Source organism: Capra hircus, chromosome 13 (genome assembly GCF_001704415.2).
Source record: "Capra hircus breed San Clemente chromosome 13, ASM170441v1, whole genome shotgun sequence".
NCBI lineage: Eukaryota > Metazoa > Chordata > Mammalia > Artiodactyla > Bovidae > Capra > Capra hircus.
In genome coordinates, this window is record NC_030820.1 from 30,716,016 (window position 1) to 30,733,697 (window position 17,682).

The following is a 17,682-nucleotide window of genomic DNA, read 5'->3' on the forward strand; positions in this document are numbered from 1 at the left end:
TCTGTATTATATTGGGACACTGGGACAAGATAATGAAGAAAATAATGTTCCTTCCTTTGGGAAACTTATATTCTAGAAGTAGATAATAAACAAAGAAATAGAAATACTGTGAGGCAGTGATAAATTCTAGGAGGAAAAAGTGTAGTCATTAAGGAAGGTTATTTTAGGTAAGGTGGTCAGGGTACATCCATAATTTTTAAACAGATGCCATTTTTAATAGCAATAAAAAATAAGATGCCTAGGAATAAATGTAACAAAATATCTATAGGACTTTCATGGAAAAAATATAAACTTTTAGTGAAGGATCTAAAAGGAGACTGGATAAATGGAGAGATATTCCAAATTTAATATGAAAAGTTCTTTATATAAAGATTCTTCCAAAATCAATCTATAAATTTAGAACAATTTCAGAAAAATCAGTAAGCATTACTGCACTTATGTAAAGAATAAAACAGAAAGCAATATTATGTAGTGTGTATGGAGACAGGTGTATGGCATCACCGACTCAATGGACATGAGTTTGAGTAAACTCTGGGAGTTGGTGATGGACAGGGAGCCTTGGTATGCTGCAGTCCATGGGGTCGCAAAGAGTTGGACACAACTGAGTGACTGAACTGAACTGATATATATACATAAAATATACATATAATAAAAGTATATAAACTTGCATAGAGGTGATAAACATAAAATTGAAAACACCAGTTATCTCTGTGATGAGAAGGTATGGGAATATGGATGGGGAACTTTTGCTGCCCTGTAATATTTTATTCATGTAAAATTATTTTTAAAATAAAAAGGTAATTTAACGGTTTTTTAAGAAGTAAATGAAGTGAGTGCACACTATTCTTTTTTCAGAAGTAATTAATTTTTGCTGAGAAGGACAAGATATAGAGAAGAAGAAAGAATGGCTCAGCAAGATTAAAGAAACTGTGGAACTTCCCTGGTGGCCCAGTGGCTAAGACTCTGCACTCCTGATGTGTGAGACTCAGGTTTGATCCCTGGTCAGGGAATTAGATCCCACATGCTTCAACTAAGGGTTCGCATGCCAAAACTAAGAAAGATGCATGCCACACTGAGACCCAGTGCAGTATGGCAAAACCAATATGGTACTGTAAAGTAAAATAAAGTAAAAATTAAAATTAAAAAAAAAAGCAGCGACATTAAAAAAAAAAAAAAAAAAAGGAAGAAAAGAAATTGTTGGGAAGGGGGAAAAGTTCTCCAGAAGAGAAAACTTACTTCCCTGCTGTGTATCTTTCAAGTACTGCTCAACATGAGCAGGATTTCCCATGACGCCGGTAAGCCAGCACCCTTCAGGGCCTGTCTCAACTAACAGCTTAGGATGCTTCAGGAACAGCTGACTAGCCTGGAGTTACTGGGACCTCACGCCCCACTAAGGGATCAAATGTATCAGGCACACCTCTGAGGCTTCATTTTTAACCAGAGGACAGGAGCAAACTGGTCAGCTCCGCTCCATTAACAGCTTGCCAAACCAGATATTAGCACTGGTAGGTCTCCAGCAGGACAGTGAGTCTGTGCCTCTCAATAATCCCATCAAGGTGGGTTATTACCGTGTAGGTCTATATTTCAGGCTGTTTTCACAGACTTCCCTGGTGGCTCAGTGGTAAAGAATTTGCCAGTCAACGCAGGAGACTCAAGGAGTACTTGGGAGGATCTCCTGGAAAAGGAAATGGCAACCTACTCCACTATTCTTGCTTGGGAGATCCCATGGACAGAGAAACCTGGTGGGCTACAGTCCATAGGGTTGCAAAAGAGTCGACACAACTTAGCAACTAAACAAGAGAGGTAACTGAGTAGCAGAAAAAAACAGGAAAGATCCACATCAGGCTAAATGAACCACACATTTGTCTTGTCTCCACTGTCTTCCTTGACAGTTTAATGCTTCATGAGACAGTTTATGTCTACAATCTATCTCAATCACCAACTGAGAGCTGGTGATGGACAGGGAAGCCTGGCATGCTGCACTCCATGGGGTCGCAAAGAGTCAAACTCGACACAACTGAGAGATTGAACTGAACAATCAGTTTCGGCAAATAATTGTTCTGAATCTATCCTTAGGATGGTTGTCAAATTTGGCTCTTAAATTTAGGCTCAGTTTTATTGCCCATAATATTATCAACAATGTAAAATATGCTAAAATTGCATTCTGATTCTCATAAAAAAGAAAAGGTGATTATTTTTCTCTACAGGTGATTTACCAAAAACAGGAAGTGTTTAGTCACTCAGTTATGTTTTTGAAACCCCTTAGACTGTCGCCCATTAGGCTCCTCTGTCCGTGGAATTCTCCAGGCAAGAATACTGGAGTGGGTAGCCATTCTCTTCTCCAAGGGAATCTTCCCAACCCAGGGACTGAACCCCGGTCTCCTGCATTGAAGGAAGATTCTTTATGGTCTGAGCCACCAGAGAAACCCAATTAACACAAAATTGCCCCTAAATCTTTTCTAGTGAAAATGTTGCATGTGGTCCAGCAGCATTAGCATCACCTCAGAGCTTGTTTGAAATGAAGCATCTGGTCTCAACCAGCTGAATCACAATGTGAATTTTAATAAGATCCCAGATGATCAACATGCACATTAAAGTTTGACCCAAGGGTCCAGAAGATCACTAAGTGCTCGGTTTTTCTTGTTTTGTACCAGACTCGTGTAATCCGACGCTAAATGTCACAAAAGGCTTTTCATTAGAAACAATGGTGGGATATCTGTTAGAATCAAATCTAACTTTTAAAAAAGTCTTATTGTTCTTGGAAGTTTCTGTTTTAGGCCAGTTCATTTTATAAGCAAACCTATCTTCTTTCCAAAATTTTGGCTCAGGTCTGCTAGTAAAAATATGATGTGGAACAAAAATAGTATGATCTCTGTTTCTCATTATCTCATTTCAATTTTTGAACCAAGATCAATCACATTGTAAAAGGACTCTGCCAGCGTGAAATACACTTTCTGCTAATTCCTTTAAATATCTGTTTTATAAAAAAAATTCTTTGGGGGTTTTATTTTCCCCCTCCTTTTGTGTTACAGATTCAACCATAATTCCTCCAGGTCTTTTCCCTTCTCAGTTTCACCACAGTATCCACAATCCAAACCCCATGTTTTAGAACTTGACATATTCCATATGCTTCTCCCCCACCCTAGGGGAATGCCTCCAAGTGCCCATCTGGATATAGTTTAGACCAGGGCAGAAATAACTCGGAGGCCTTGCCATAAAGCCCTTCTCATTATCATCTGCATAAAGAGGAACATCTTGTATTCCACAAATTATACTTTAAAAATAAAATTCAAGCAAGGAAGACAAAATAATCAAAATCAACTTCTCATGGATGAGAAGAAAAAAAGATGAAGCATTAGATTTGTTTATGCAATAATCAGGATTTACTGTCTATTAAAGAATAAAATGGATGAAACTTGCTTTTTGTGTTTATCTTCTGTCCTCTTGGGGGAGAGCTCAGTGTTGTCCATTTAATTTTTTGAACTGCCAAACAAGAGACTTTAGAAATGGCAGGGTGAGAGAATTAACATTCATTGAACATCAGGCGTGCATCAGCCCTGTGCTGTACATTTAAAATTTAACATATCTAATCATAACTATGGCCCTATATGGATAAGATTATCCCCAAAGATGATATGAATCACTCTAGATTTTAAACAAATAGCTTCTTGACATCAGCTTCTTAGTAACTTAACAAAAAATGGGATCTTGTCTGTCTTGAACATTCCCAGTACCTGGCCCAGTACCTGATAACTGCTGAACATCGGACTGTTTAAGATCGTGAATGTGGTAAGGACAAAGAGGAAAACAACAACAACAAGAACAACAAAGCCCTTTAATTTAGCAATTATGAAGCCTAGTAATCTATGTGAAGGACTTGGGACTTACCATAAGAACGATGTTCACATTTTATTCATCCTTGGCTATAAAGCATCTATTATGAGAGTAAATTGTGCTTTATATATGAAGCATCTGACATACGTATAACAAATGCTTATCTGTATAAAGTAGGGGCTTACTAAATGTTGAATAAAAAATACATATGTATATATATGGCTGTATGTGTATATATATGTGATATATATATATGTACTTATATTTCTTCTCATACAAAACTTTGTGCTTTTTGTAAAGATAAAAGCAACCAAAACCTCTTTCCAATGTGACAGCTTAAACTCGCATTGCCTTTCAGGTGCTCAGAGGGTGTCTTTGTTTTGACACAATGCCAGTTGGGCCCTAAACGACATTGACTGGTAGGCTAAAAAAAAGTAACTTGAGATATTTGAACATGGTCCAGTAATAGGACTTCTCTTTCACTGAAAAAAAAGCATCTGTTCTTGATACACAGAATGGCATGTCTAGAAGAGGAGCAAGGTTTTTGGAATAAACAGATCAGTGTCCTCAAAACCATCCTCTTCTCTCCGCAGTAAGTTAGGTATTATATTCTTTTCAAAACAGAATTAGTAATATCAACCAAAGCCCAATAAAACAAAAACCTTTTAGTTTTAAAAACCAATATCTTATTATCCAATATTTATTAAGCACCCATTACCAGTGCGGCACTACCAGTGTTACAAGTATTTCTCTACTGAACGATTAAAAAGCCCCATTTCACTTACCATGTCCTTTGTACTATCTATGTCTAGAAAATACATTATTGCTATTTAATTTAACCTAAGATCATCCAGAATGTGGCAGGATCCTACTGTTGATTGTATGTCCATACTTCATATTTAAAAGGGCTTATAGTTCAATGAGGAACATGAGTGATTTTTCATTAATTTCTGTCAAAATTAATACAAAGAAACCTCAATTATAAAGAATGGAGAAACCAGAAGGGACTCTCACACCCCATGATGGTAGCTGAGCCCAACAGGAAGAAGAAAGAAGACTCCTCTCTCTGCTACCATGGACTCAGCCAATAAAAGTCATGGATTCTGTTGACTGCCCTCCTGGCTTCCTTTTCTCTCTAAAAAAGTGTCGTCCTCATGCTGGGCAGGGACTTGCAGTAGAGCACTACAGTTGTACATCCTGAATTGCAGTTCTCTGCTGATCCTGGATAAGCCCATCTTTGCTGGAGGAACATGTAGCATTCTATTTATTTCAGATCCACAGTTTGGTGGTTCGGTAAGCAAACAGGTATGGCACCCACAATTCAGCCCATTGTCATTCACTGCTTTTCTCACCCAATCTGGAGTCTGAAGATCCTTCTCCTGGATCTGAGCTCACATTCTCTTTGCATTTGAAGCTCTCTAGGTTTTATTCAGAATCTATTTTAAAGCTTCATATTTCTGGTCAGTGCTTTACTCTGTATGCAAGCACTCACTTGGCACTTCAGTCTGATTTGAGATCAGACTGTTTCAGTTGAAACAGACTAGCCTTTGATCCATTCCTTCGGGAGCAAGGGACATTTCACTGAAACTGTGCCTGTTTTTGTCCAGCCTTCAGCCTATTCCTTTGCAAAGGGCTAGTCTCTGGAAATGTCTAAAAAAAGCCTTTGGCCAAGCTCCTCTAGGAACAAGATATTTCCTCTGAATTGACTGGTATTTTAGGCTTGTGAGCTATTTGAACTGAGATGCTTATGCTGCAAAACGTTTGAAAATTGTTCTTTTACTCTAGAGAAAAACCTCTGAGACATCAGAGCCCAGTTAACTAAAAATTGTGAGAGTACCTTTCAAACAGAGACTCTGGAAAATCTGATGTTTAAGAACTGAAGTCTCTCCTTATGCACATTTCTAACTAAATGGGCCAACCTGACCAAAGGCAATTAGGATCTCAATGATCATTATGATGAACTTTTGAAATTCCCAAAGTTGAAATTTTTTTAGAAACAAAGAGGACTACAATAGCTCAAAATTTCCAGAAATTAGTGGAATGCTTACTTTGATTGGTATTTGGAAGCTTCCCAACATTATCAGGAGTCTAGAATTGCTTCTTTACAAAGTAAGATTTTAAGGAAAACATGAGTAATGAGAGATAAAATGGCTCCCAGTGCCTCAGGCTCCTCTTCTTCAGCTTCTCTGTCTCAGGCTCTGCCCCTAACATCATCTGGTCTCTCTCTTTTGGCTCTTCATGGGTTAGAGCCCATCTCCAGGGCCATCTTCCTTCTTCCTAGCTATACTGTCTCCTCCTTCTCTGTACTGTCAGTTACCCTCATGCCAATTCTCTTACCAAGCTTCCCTGTTGAAACTATTCTCATTCGCTTTTCCTCTGAACTTGTTGGAATGTCTGTTTAAAATTTAAGCCTTCCAAGAATTCAGAGGCTGAACTGTTAATTTTTTGTATTCCCTGAACCAAAGCTGAATTGAGAGCTATAGTCAAAAGTTTTCCCAAAGTAACTGAGGATATTCACAGATTGCTGGAAAATTTTAATATAATTATTTAAACTTGTCAACCTTACATCAGCTAGTTCTTATGCTGGTCAGTGAAGGCTAGGATCAGCATTGGATGAAAACTACTAATTGGGGGAAATCCTGAAAGGTTTCTAGAATTACAGCTGGGAGGCCAGCCTGCTATCATTATATGATCAGGCTCAGGCAATCCCCGGGAGGCTTCATCACATTGTTCCTGGGGTTTCTCTAAAACCTGCTGATTGGAACAAAATCCAGGCTCACACACAAAAATCTGATGAAACTGTTCATGATTATTACAATCAACTTCACATCATTTTTAAGGAAAATTCTGATATTCTTTTAGATGTTGATTTCACCCAGGTAGCTTTTAACACTATGTTTATTAATGGGCTAAACTGGGCCTTTTCCCTTCTAGTAACAAGGATCAGGATGGATTTAGCTAATGTGTCAAACCAGCTCCCTCCAACTCCAAATGAGTCACCTCAGAGGAAGACAGCCAAAATTCTTAATCTTCAATCCTAGCAAAAGAAGGCTCTTAAGTGAAACCATACCCTACTAGTATCTGCTATTATTGCAGAGCCAGGACACTGGAAAAGAGATTGTTACAAATCTAAGTGCTTCAGACACCTTCAGCCTGAAGCACTTCTAACTGGCCTTCTAACCGGCCTTTCAACATCCTCCCAGTTTACACTGATGGGGCTCTGAGGAACTACAGGAATTCTTCCTAATCTTCCCTCTTAACTTGTGTGGAGAAACATTTCTTTAGATTAGGAACGGATTTCTTCCAGTCCTAACTGACCCCAGAGCCACACTCTCGGTGCTCAATTCCATTACTGTTTTAAAAAAGCCCCTGCCTCAGAGAACAGAAACAGTTCACATAGTGGGGATCTAACGAGTCTCAGGAGGTTCCTGTCTCTGAACCAATTCCCTTTTGTTTAAGTCCTTTGGAAGATATATGTGCTTTTCCCTTAGTTCTTCTAGCACTACCCATTTGTCAGGTCAAGACATCTTAGAGAAGTGCCATGCTGGAATATTTTTGTCCAAGAAGGGGGAAATAATTCAAGATTCTGACAGGAGTCTTCAAAGTAACCAACAAGGGAAATTAGATGACCCTTTGACATCTTCAGTCTTCTATTTCTGATGGTTCTAGAGCTGATTCTGGAAATACTTACCATTTGTCTCTATTGAATCAGCTACCACCTTCCTTATGGGCAAAATCTCTAACTGATGTTGGCAAAATTCACAACACACCTCCTATGAAGATTCAAGTAGACCCCTCAAAACCTCTTCCCAGAATTAATAAAAAGTCTTTAAATTCAAATATTCTTCAAGACACAAAAACCCTACTAGGAAGCTACAAAGCTCAAGGTTTCATTATCCCTTGTACTATCCTTTGAAGCATTCCCAGTTCACCGGTGACAAAAGCTAAAGGTCAGATTTATCTAGGACCTCCAAACAATCAACAACACTGGTATCCTTTTCCATTGTGTGGTCCCCAACTCTCACATGATACTGATATCAGTCCAACTGGAAGCAAATTTTTTACTGTAATTGATTCATGCAGTGCATTCTCTAGCATTCTGGTTGATGAAGCTAGTCAATACCTTTTGGCCTTTACTTGGTAAGAAGAACAACTCACCTGGACAGTAACACCTCAGGGTTTTACTCAGAGTCCTTGTTGCTCAGGAATTGTGAAGGCTGGTCTGGATCATACAAAGTTCTCTAGAAGTTCAACTACTTAGCTGCAACATGGGGGTGATTTGCTTCTTCATGCTGCATCTCAAGCCTCACAGGAAAACTGCATCCATGTGCTAAAGCTTTCAGCCTTAAAGGGACCTAAGATCACCAAAGGAAAACTGCAGTCTGCCCAAATCCAGCTTTGATATTTAGGGTATCTGCTATCAGGACAAGGGCTTTACCTAGGTCCAGACAGACTTTGTGGTGTCCTGCATTTCCCAAAACCTGAAACTAAGCACAGCTATGAAGTTTTCTCTAGCTAGATGATTATTGCTGAAACTGGATTCCAAATTTCTCTCTTATGGCTAAATCTCTGTATGTTTTACTTAACAATAACATCCTCAACCCAATTTTAAGAGGAAACGTGATAACATAACCTTCAAGGCCTTAAAGGCAATTTGATGAACTCACCTGTCCTTGGGCATCCCAATGATCAGATTCTCTTTTCCCTTTTTATATGAAAAGCAAGAGAATGCAACACTGACACATAGAGTATCACGGCCAGCAACTGGCCCCTGTAGAATGGGGATATCCCCCATGCCTTACAGTCGTTACAGTCACTCCTTTTGGTTAAAATTACGAGAAAATTATTGTGAGATTCCTTTCAACCGTTTTTGTATCTCATGTGGTAGAAGTTCTGAATTCTCATCACATTCCACCTTTCTCAGTCCTTTTGTTAATTGCTCTTCACATAACTCTTTTACATTATAAAGCCCTTAACCCAGCTACTCCTCTCCCTTCCATCACCAACAAAGTCCCTCATGATGCTTAACACTGATGCACCACCTTCGGACTCCTTGTGATGATCTACAGGAAATTCCACTGGGTGATGCTGGCTTTTCATGGTTCACTGATGCTCTCATTTAAAAGGTGACAATGGCAAACATACTAATAGTTCCAGGTATGCTATTATGGGGCTTCCCCGGTGGCTCAGTGGTAAAGAAGCCACCTTCAGTGCGAGGGACGCAGGTTCAATCCCTGGGTCAGGAAGATCCTCTAGAGAAGGAAAGGCAACCCACTCCAGGATCCTTGCCTGGGAAATCCCATGGGTAGAGGAGCCTGGCAGGCTACAGTCCATGTAGTTGCAAAGAGTCAGACACGACTTAGTGACTAAACAACATGCTACTAAGACTCATTTTGCTGTTACTGAGCAGCATCCTTACTTAAGGCTACTTTGGCCCAGATTGAATTATATGCTTTTACATGGGCTTATACTTTAACACTTTAACTGGCTTCCCTGGTGGCTCAGAGGATAAAGCATCTGCCTGCAGTGCATGAGACCTGGGTTTGATCCCTGGGTCGGGAAGATCCCCGGAGAAGGAAATGGCAACCCACTCCAGTATTCTTGCCTGGAGAATCCCATGGACAGAGGAGCCTGGCAGGCTACAGTCCACGGGGTCGCAAAGAGTCAGACACTACTGAGTGACTTCATACACACACACACATACACACACACACACACACCACATATACTTTAACCAAGGATAAAACTGCTAATATTTATATTGATAGTACCTCATATTGATAGTAGCTTTTGGAGTAGCTCATAATTTTGGAATACCGTGGGAGCAATGTGTCTTCGTTACTAAGCAATATGCCCTCCTTACTTCCAGGGGCAAAAAAGTTTTAAATGCCTCCCCTCAAGTTTAGGAATTATTGGATGTGATACTTTCCCTTGCCACTTTAGCTATTATTAAGATTCTGGGACATTGTGAACCTGACTCTTTGTAAGCTAAGGAAAATCACTTTGACAATAGTTTTATAAGGAATGCTGCCCTTAAAGGAACCAATAGCAACCAAACTTCTGGCCCAAAGGGAAAATTAGAAAAACTGGCTAGAGAAGCCCAGAAATTGGCCTCAGAAAAGGGAAAATAAGATTGGAAATTCAATTATTGTTGGTTTGATAAAAAGAGAAAGCTCTGGTTCACATCAAATAACAACCTATTGCTACCAGACACTCTAAAACTCTCACTCCCCACCACTGTGCATGCATTAAACCATTGTTCTACTGACAAGATGATTGCCTTCATGAATCAATATTAGAGAGGAAACATTAACAAGGCTGAGAAAAGTGCCTACCTCACTTGTCCCACTTGCCCAAAGTAGAACTAAGGGAAGCCTGTCTGTGCTGCTCCCAGACATTTTAAATTGCCTAATGGACCATTCAAGCTCTGGCAAATGGATTTTATACAATTTCTTCCTCTAATGGATATAAATATGTTTTAGTCATGGTCTATATGTTTTCACAGTGGACTGAGGCCTTCCATTGCAGACAGGCTGCTCTCTCTTATGTGGCAAAAGTCCTTTTGAAAAGAGGATCCCTACCTGGGGAACTCCTCTCGGACTTCACAGTGATTGAGGCAATCCATTCTACTGGCCAGGTACTCTGACAAGTCTGCTGTTTGACTAGTTTTACAGCACTTCCACTGTGCTTACCACCTTCAATCCTCTGATTTAACTGAACACCAAACAGCATCATTAAGACTTAGCCAAATTTATAGAAGCCCTCCAAACACATTGGTCAAAAACATTGCTATCAGTCCTTCTAAATCTTGGATCCTCCCCTTTTGAAACATATAAACTCTTATCTTTTGAGATAGCCCCAGAATTTCCAATGCACTTGGCTCTCACTTATTTTAACCCACAACTGATAAAAAGAGAGATATTCCAATACTGCAAGGGATTAATTGCTATTAAAAGTAACCATGTTTTAATAGCATAATCTTTTCATAGTGTAACTTTGAGAGATGAAGACATTAAGCGTTACATCTTGAAACCTGGAGGTTTTGTCTATTGGAAAAGACTCCTCCAGAAGAACTCACTTCATCCTCACTGGAAAGGCTCCTATTGGGTACCTCTAAACAACCCTGTGAAACCAAGCTCTCAGGAATAGACTCTTGGATTCATATGGTTCACCTAAAGAAATCACTGAACCCTGATTGGACCTGCACATCACCTGGTGACCTGAAGCAAAGATTTTCTGGAATTGAAGCAGATGACATCTGATTAGACAGTTCCCCGAGATATCCAGACTAGGCCTGTTAGATGTTTGTTGCCAAACCTCTGATGATGATATATGGTTTCAGACAATCTCCAGTGTCTATGATTTTGATATCAAATGCACTTCAGATAAAAAGTACCCGAGCATTCTCCCTCCCACTCCTCCTAGTTATACAAATGTGACCTTAATAGATTTCCAGTCTGTGCACTTTCGCTCTGACATGAGATACTATACTAGGAAAGGTCCTTCTTGACATGGACACACAGAAAACTGCTAAAACTAGAAACCCTGATTCTAGATCAGCAATGCTTTCAGAAAAATATTATGATCAAAAGGGGGAAATGTAAAAAGTTAATAAATAGAATCTCAATTAAATAGAGTCACATACCAAAAGGGGGCAGTCTCATGCCCTGCAAAAACAGAAGTGTCCAACAGGAAGAAAAAAGACCTCTCTTTCTTCCTGAAGGGCTCAGCCAATGAGAAGAAAGTTTACGATAGCCCTTTAACTTCCTTTTCTTCTCTATAGAAGTGTTCTCCTTCCCTTTCTATATAGGGACTTGCACGTGGCTCACTATGGTTGCAGGCCTCAAACTGCAGTTCTCTGATTATTCCAAATAAACCCATCTTTGTTGGAAAAAGTGTCTGACAAAAATACCTATTTTTGTCAGGCCAACAGTTTCAAATACTTCCAAAATCCTTTTCTTGCCAAGAGTAAGAATAAAAAGTGGATTGCGGTGGAGATAAGGTGTATGAGTAAAGAAGGCTTAATTGAGACACGGATTTCTGCTGGAAGAAAGAATGATAGTGATTCTCTGGAAGAGTCTAAATGTTTCTAAGTTGTTTTTTTTTTTTTTTTAAAAGATAAAATTAATGTTATCTGAAGATAAGAACTCCAAAAATTGAAACATGCCGAGAGCTCAGGCATGTACTCTTGGTAATATTAGGCAGGACTCTAAAACCATTCATAAGAGAAGTTTAATGCTATTTATAACCTAAACGATGACTAAAACAGAGGAAATATGCAGACTTCCTTGAAGTTCCCACCATATTCTCTTAACAGTTGTTTGGACACATATGCTATTAGTTGTCCATCCTATTAGTAACATAGCTTCCTTCCTGCAGATTCATTCTCACTGAAACAATACACTATAAAAAAAAGGATTTACATAAAAGACAGCTGGAGCTGGTTGCCAGGGGAACTGACGACGTTCCAGACACATTCCACATTAGCAGGATAAACTTCTGGGTAGCCAGGGCTGTTGAAGATGCCTTCAGCCATGTGGAATATCCCACCACAAGCTAGAAGAAAAGAGAAACAAAGTGAGTGGCAGAGTCAATGTCAAATACAAGACACCGTAAGATAGAGAAAGAACACTGGAAGAGCTGTTAGGAGCATCAAAGGATGTACTGTTTTCATTTCATAATAAAAAAAATCCATGGCATATATAATAATCAGGAAAGATTCTGTGACTTGAAAACTAAAAGCCACTGGTTATGGTGGATTAGAATGAATCCCTGTAGTTTCTTTTCTAAAAGCCCTTTCTTCCTGTGAACTATAGCTCTATGTAATAAAAGACTCATTTTAATCCTCAGTATTTCTGACCAGGATGATTTTCACCCCTGGCTGAGAAAAGAAAGCAATATTTCACCATTTCCTTCTCAGGAGAGCACTGAAACCTGCACAGATCTCCCAGGCATTCTAAGGCTTTTAACAGCTAATAATGAGGAAGCTGACAAGCACAACTATCCTAGCTTACAGCCTCTTACTGGGTGCTCCTCTTTCCCTTCTCCCCATGTGCCATGGTCCATCCTGCATCCCTGAAGACACCCAGCCCTGCCTGAGTGCAGCTGTCAGGCCAGGGAGGCTGAAGCATGGCAGCTGTCCACCAGTTAGAGACACTGTTGGACACTGTCCATCAGGGGCTCCCTCAACAAACGTATCAAGAAGAAGAACAAGGACACACTGACAAGCAAGTCACCCAAGATCATTCCAACCAATTCTCCCCACTTCCAGTGCTCACCCTGAGCAGCATTAGTCACAATAGTCAAGGTACGGGAGCAAATGTCTGTGAATGGATAAGGAAGATGTGGTACAGAGTTCACAGCTGTTAGAATTTATAAACATGTTAACCAAATGTGAAAGACAGTAAAATGAGTCACAGAGGTGATCTATGAAACTAGCTCAGAATGCAAAATGCAAAGGAGTCCCAAATAATAAATCAAGGATTTTCTACACATTCCTCTTAACCTAATAGCACCGCTTGCTAACATCTCTTACCTGACGTGGACGCAGCATATGTGGCGTGGAAACCACCAAAATTCACTGTAGAATCCGAGACGAACTTCAGCACCAGAGCATTGCTGAAGGAAGTGATAGGATGGGGCAAGGAGGGGCCACAGTATCGGCCTAAATAATGATGATATTGACAAGGAGAATGAATGATGATATGCCAACATGTATTCACTAAAATCACAAGAGACCAAAGCAAGCAAAAGGAACCACTACTAGAAAACCATTTAGATCAGGGTCAGTGTTTGGGGTGATGCCTGATGATTCAAAATAAACTGTGAACACATTTATAAATATGATAAAGACTGTGAGGGGAAGGTAAGAGAAACACAGATAACTTCCAAATGTAACTAATGCTAAACTCTCCAGGGCAGTCGGCACCTGCACAAAGAAGTGGGCTAATACTTAACAGCAATACACAATAGCTGAGACACTGTGGATGTTGGAGCCAGAACAGCTGAATTCACCTCCAGGCTCAGCCACTTACCAGCTATGTGACATGAGTCAAGTTACTCAAGTTCTCTGTGCCTCAGTTTCCCACTTGAGAAACAGGTACATGGATAATAATGAAATTCTATGTCATAAGGGTATAAGAATTGAGTTACTATTTATAAAGTTCTATTTACAAAGTTTTTCAATAAATAGAACTTTATAAAAATAGTACTATTTATAAAGTTTACTATTATAAAATTCAGAATAGTGCTCAGTGCAAGGTTATATAAGTGTCTGTTAAATAATATATCCTTGACCATGGTCAAATGCTTACAGACAAAAATCACAAAGAATACAATCAGAAGTCCACAGAGAGCACTTGTCAGTTGCCTACTATCATCTCAGGCACTGTTCTGGGTACTGAGGATACAGCCATGAGCAAAACAAAGTCCCTTCTCTGATGCAACCTGTTTTCTACTGCAGGATAAGGAGCTTGAGTGACAGTGCTCAAATAGGAGTGACACATAGAGAACACTTAAATGAGTGAGTGAGCAAAAGTCGCTCAGTCACGTCCGATTCTTTGCGAACCTACGGACTGTAGACCACCAGGCTTTTCTGTCCATGGAATTATATGTATACAGATTACATGTATACATGCCAGGCTCCTTTGTCCATAGAATTCTCCAGGCCAGAATACTGGAGTAGGTAGCCATTGCCTTCTCCAGGGGATCTTCCCAAAATAACCTGAGATTATTTTGTTTGAGAACATTACAGAAACTATAAGCAACATTCTTTAATTTTACTGGGATGTCTTACAAACAGAACTCCATAATATCTGCCTGTCTGCCTGTCAGTCTATCTATCTATTCTGTTCATCCAACCATCCATCCATCCATTCAATGTATGTGTATATATATATATATATATATATACATATATATATATTTGTGTGTGGGGGGGGTCTGTGTGTATGTATTTACCTATTCATTACAGCTATCTATCCATCCATCCATCCATCCAATGTATATATATATGTGTGTGTGTTGGGGGGCGGGGGTGTGTATATGTATTTACCTATCCATTATAGCTATCTATCTATCCATCCATCCATCCATTATTTTCCTTCCACTGAGGACAAAACCAGAAGAAACATGCTCAATTTGAACACAAGAACTGTGGTCAAACAGTAACAAGAAATTTCCCACCGGAATACTATCTAATGTTAGAAGGGATTGCATTTTACTACTGTTTAAAGCAGTTGCAACTTTTCAATTAAAAAAAAAAAAACCTAAACCATTCATGTCCTTGAAGATGAATGAGCTGAGTTTCTCAAGCCCTACATTGAATCCTGCTTTCTCAGCCTCTCAGTATGTTTACTTGGCTTATGACAGTCTTCACAGTTATTGGAAACATTCTAACCTCTGAGGACAGCATATACACATGTAAGTACAGAAACTGTAAAGAGCCCAGGCCACGGAAGTGAGTGAGTGAGCATGGCATACCTCGGAGGGGTGCGTTGTCGTGGCTGCCGTCCAACACCTCTACAAAATCTCGGGTACATGGTGTGCTGCTTTCAAGGACAAAGTGGCTGAAGGACAGGGTGATATGATTGACTGTAAGGAAAGAAAGGAAGACTGTTTAATAAAATTCTGGCCAACAAAACATACCGGGAACAAGATTTTACCCCTGATCATTTCACCTGCTGGTTCTCTGGCAAAGAATTGATTGATGTGCACAAGACGACAGGGGTAAAGAGGAGAAGTAACCACCACTGTGCTAAAAGTTTTTTGTCTGAAGAGTAACTGAAAAGCTTTTAAAAATGTCCATAGACTCTGAAATGCTGGTGCTGGTAAGAGAACCCTGGGGTGGGTTTACTTCATGGATGACGGGGAAAGTATCAGCTGTTGCTGTATTTCTCTCAGAAGTACTTTTCTTATTAGCTTCCTTAAATTCTGATTCTTTACCTGCGCTTGTAAATAAGACACATTTTCCTCCCTGCCACAAATATCCTAGCATTTTCTGTGTTAGACTCTAAGTCTAGAAGCAGGGACATAGAGGTTCAGTCATTTTTAAAGAAAGCTTTGAATTACTTGCAAAATAGTCTGAGTCTGGGTCCATTTTCCTTTTGTTTTCTTCCAGAGTCTTGAATCTTTAGAATAGGATCTTTTCCTTTTGCTGTCTTTACACGAGTGAGCTCTTTGATATAAGAGCTTTACAACTGTTTAGAAACTATCCTTAGGTGCAAGGCTGCAGGACTCAAGGTCGGGAGTTTCTTTATTCAAGGATTGGTTCCTGGCTGGCTGGCTACTTTCTTTGGCTAAGGGTTACATCACTGACCCCCAAATCATATGCAGAGCAATAAAGATACCCTTTTGTTAATGTTTAACATCCCTAGGAAAAATGTTAGAGAATATTTAAGCCAAACCCTTCATTTGTTAGATTAGCTAATGGGGCTTTGTGAGCCTAAGTGACTTTCCTATTATCACACAGGTCATTAATTAGAGAGTGGAGTCAAGAACTTAATGTTTTTCCCACATTATGTCTGAAGCCATCAATTTCCCCTGAAAACCTCAAGAAGAGCAGGGTTCCTTTGAAACAAGATTCATCACAGCCCCAGGGTCACCCTCCTCACAGTTATTTTGCACGAGTTCTTAGTGGTCTCCTCATTTTCTCGGTAAAATGTGGACAGTAATCCTTACCACTAGATTGTTACCAGATCAGAAAGATTCTAGGATTCTAAAAAGAATACAGTGTAAGTACTTATTAAATGCTTCTTCAAAGCCTATGCTGGGACTTTTAAAAATACATTTTATAACCAAGAGAGACCAGGCTTTACCGTTAACTTCCACCTTAACTGAAGACTAATATGCTCACAGCATTGCATCCCCAAAGTATAAGTTATTAACTTTCTAGTCTATGGTTCTTATCGCTCATTTATTCATTTAGCATCTTCTTGAGCACCTACTACAGTCAAGACAAATAGTCAAAAACTCTTTATTCATCCAGTATTTTTGTTAATCCCCAATTTCACATGCCTGTCATTTCTACTAGGTTATAGGTTTTCGCTTTGTTATTTCCTTTGCGAGGCCTTGAAAGTTATAAAAAGAAAATTAATTAAGAATAAAGAGCAAAAATTACTTCCTACCAGATTAGGAAACCCTTGTTCTTGTGCACATGAGGAATTGGGGCTTCCAAAAACAGGAGAGGAAGGCCATCAATTGTTACCAGCAAGGAGATAAGAACATGAGTCATTGCTGGACTTTCCCACAGACATGATGCATCCTGGATTCTTTTTTATTTTTGTTACTTACAGGGAGGTTGAGCTTGAATTATCCAGCTGCAGTTCTGATTGTTTGGATAGTTGTTCGGGAACAGTGGAGAGGATATAGTGTCAACGGAGTCAGTGAGGATGTGGCCGCCACAGGCTGAGGGACACACAGACACACACTTCTGTCATACACTTTTGATTTCTACTGATTCTCCAGAACAATTATTTGAAGAATGAAAACATAAGTGACGTTTGCTTATTTCTAAGGGGCATGTCAGGGAAATTCTCTGCCAAGGAAGCTGCACATGAATCATGAGAAAGTGGCAATGTACTCTACCTTTATAACAGTGTTCTTTAATTACAGGAAGTGGGGAGTGGCAAAGAACAGATTAAATGGTTATGAGTTGCCTGAATCTTTCAGTAGAACTCTGGCATTGATTCACTTGCTTTACCCACTCGTAAATTATAGGCACAGGGATAATCTCTTAACAACTGACTTCATTTTTAGGAAATACTCAATTGACAGAGACTTCATATGGGCAGTTGTGTGTTATCAGGGATGTGGGAACAGAAGACGAGGGGTGCCTGCTGAGAGCTGGGG

At 39.6% G+C, this 17,682-nt stretch overlaps 1 protein-coding gene across 1 annotated transcript in view; it reads right to left on the minus strand.

Moving 5' to 3' along the window:
* CUBN (cubilin) overlaps positions 1–17,682 on the minus strand; it is a 272,327-nt gene that overhangs the window by 98,175 nt on the left and 156,470 nt on the right. The window contains exons 33-36 of the mRNA XM_005687978.3: positions 17,125–17,238; positions 15,316–15,426; positions 13,370–13,498; positions 12,258–12,390 (exon numbers count right to left, since the gene is read on the minus strand). Of these exons, the coding sequence (XP_005688035.2) occupies positions 12,258–12,390; positions 13,370–13,498; positions 15,316–15,426; positions 17,125–17,238 (487 nt within the window). The remainder of the gene's footprint in view (positions 1–12,257; positions 12,391–13,369; positions 13,499–15,315; positions 15,427–17,124; positions 17,239–17,682) is intronic.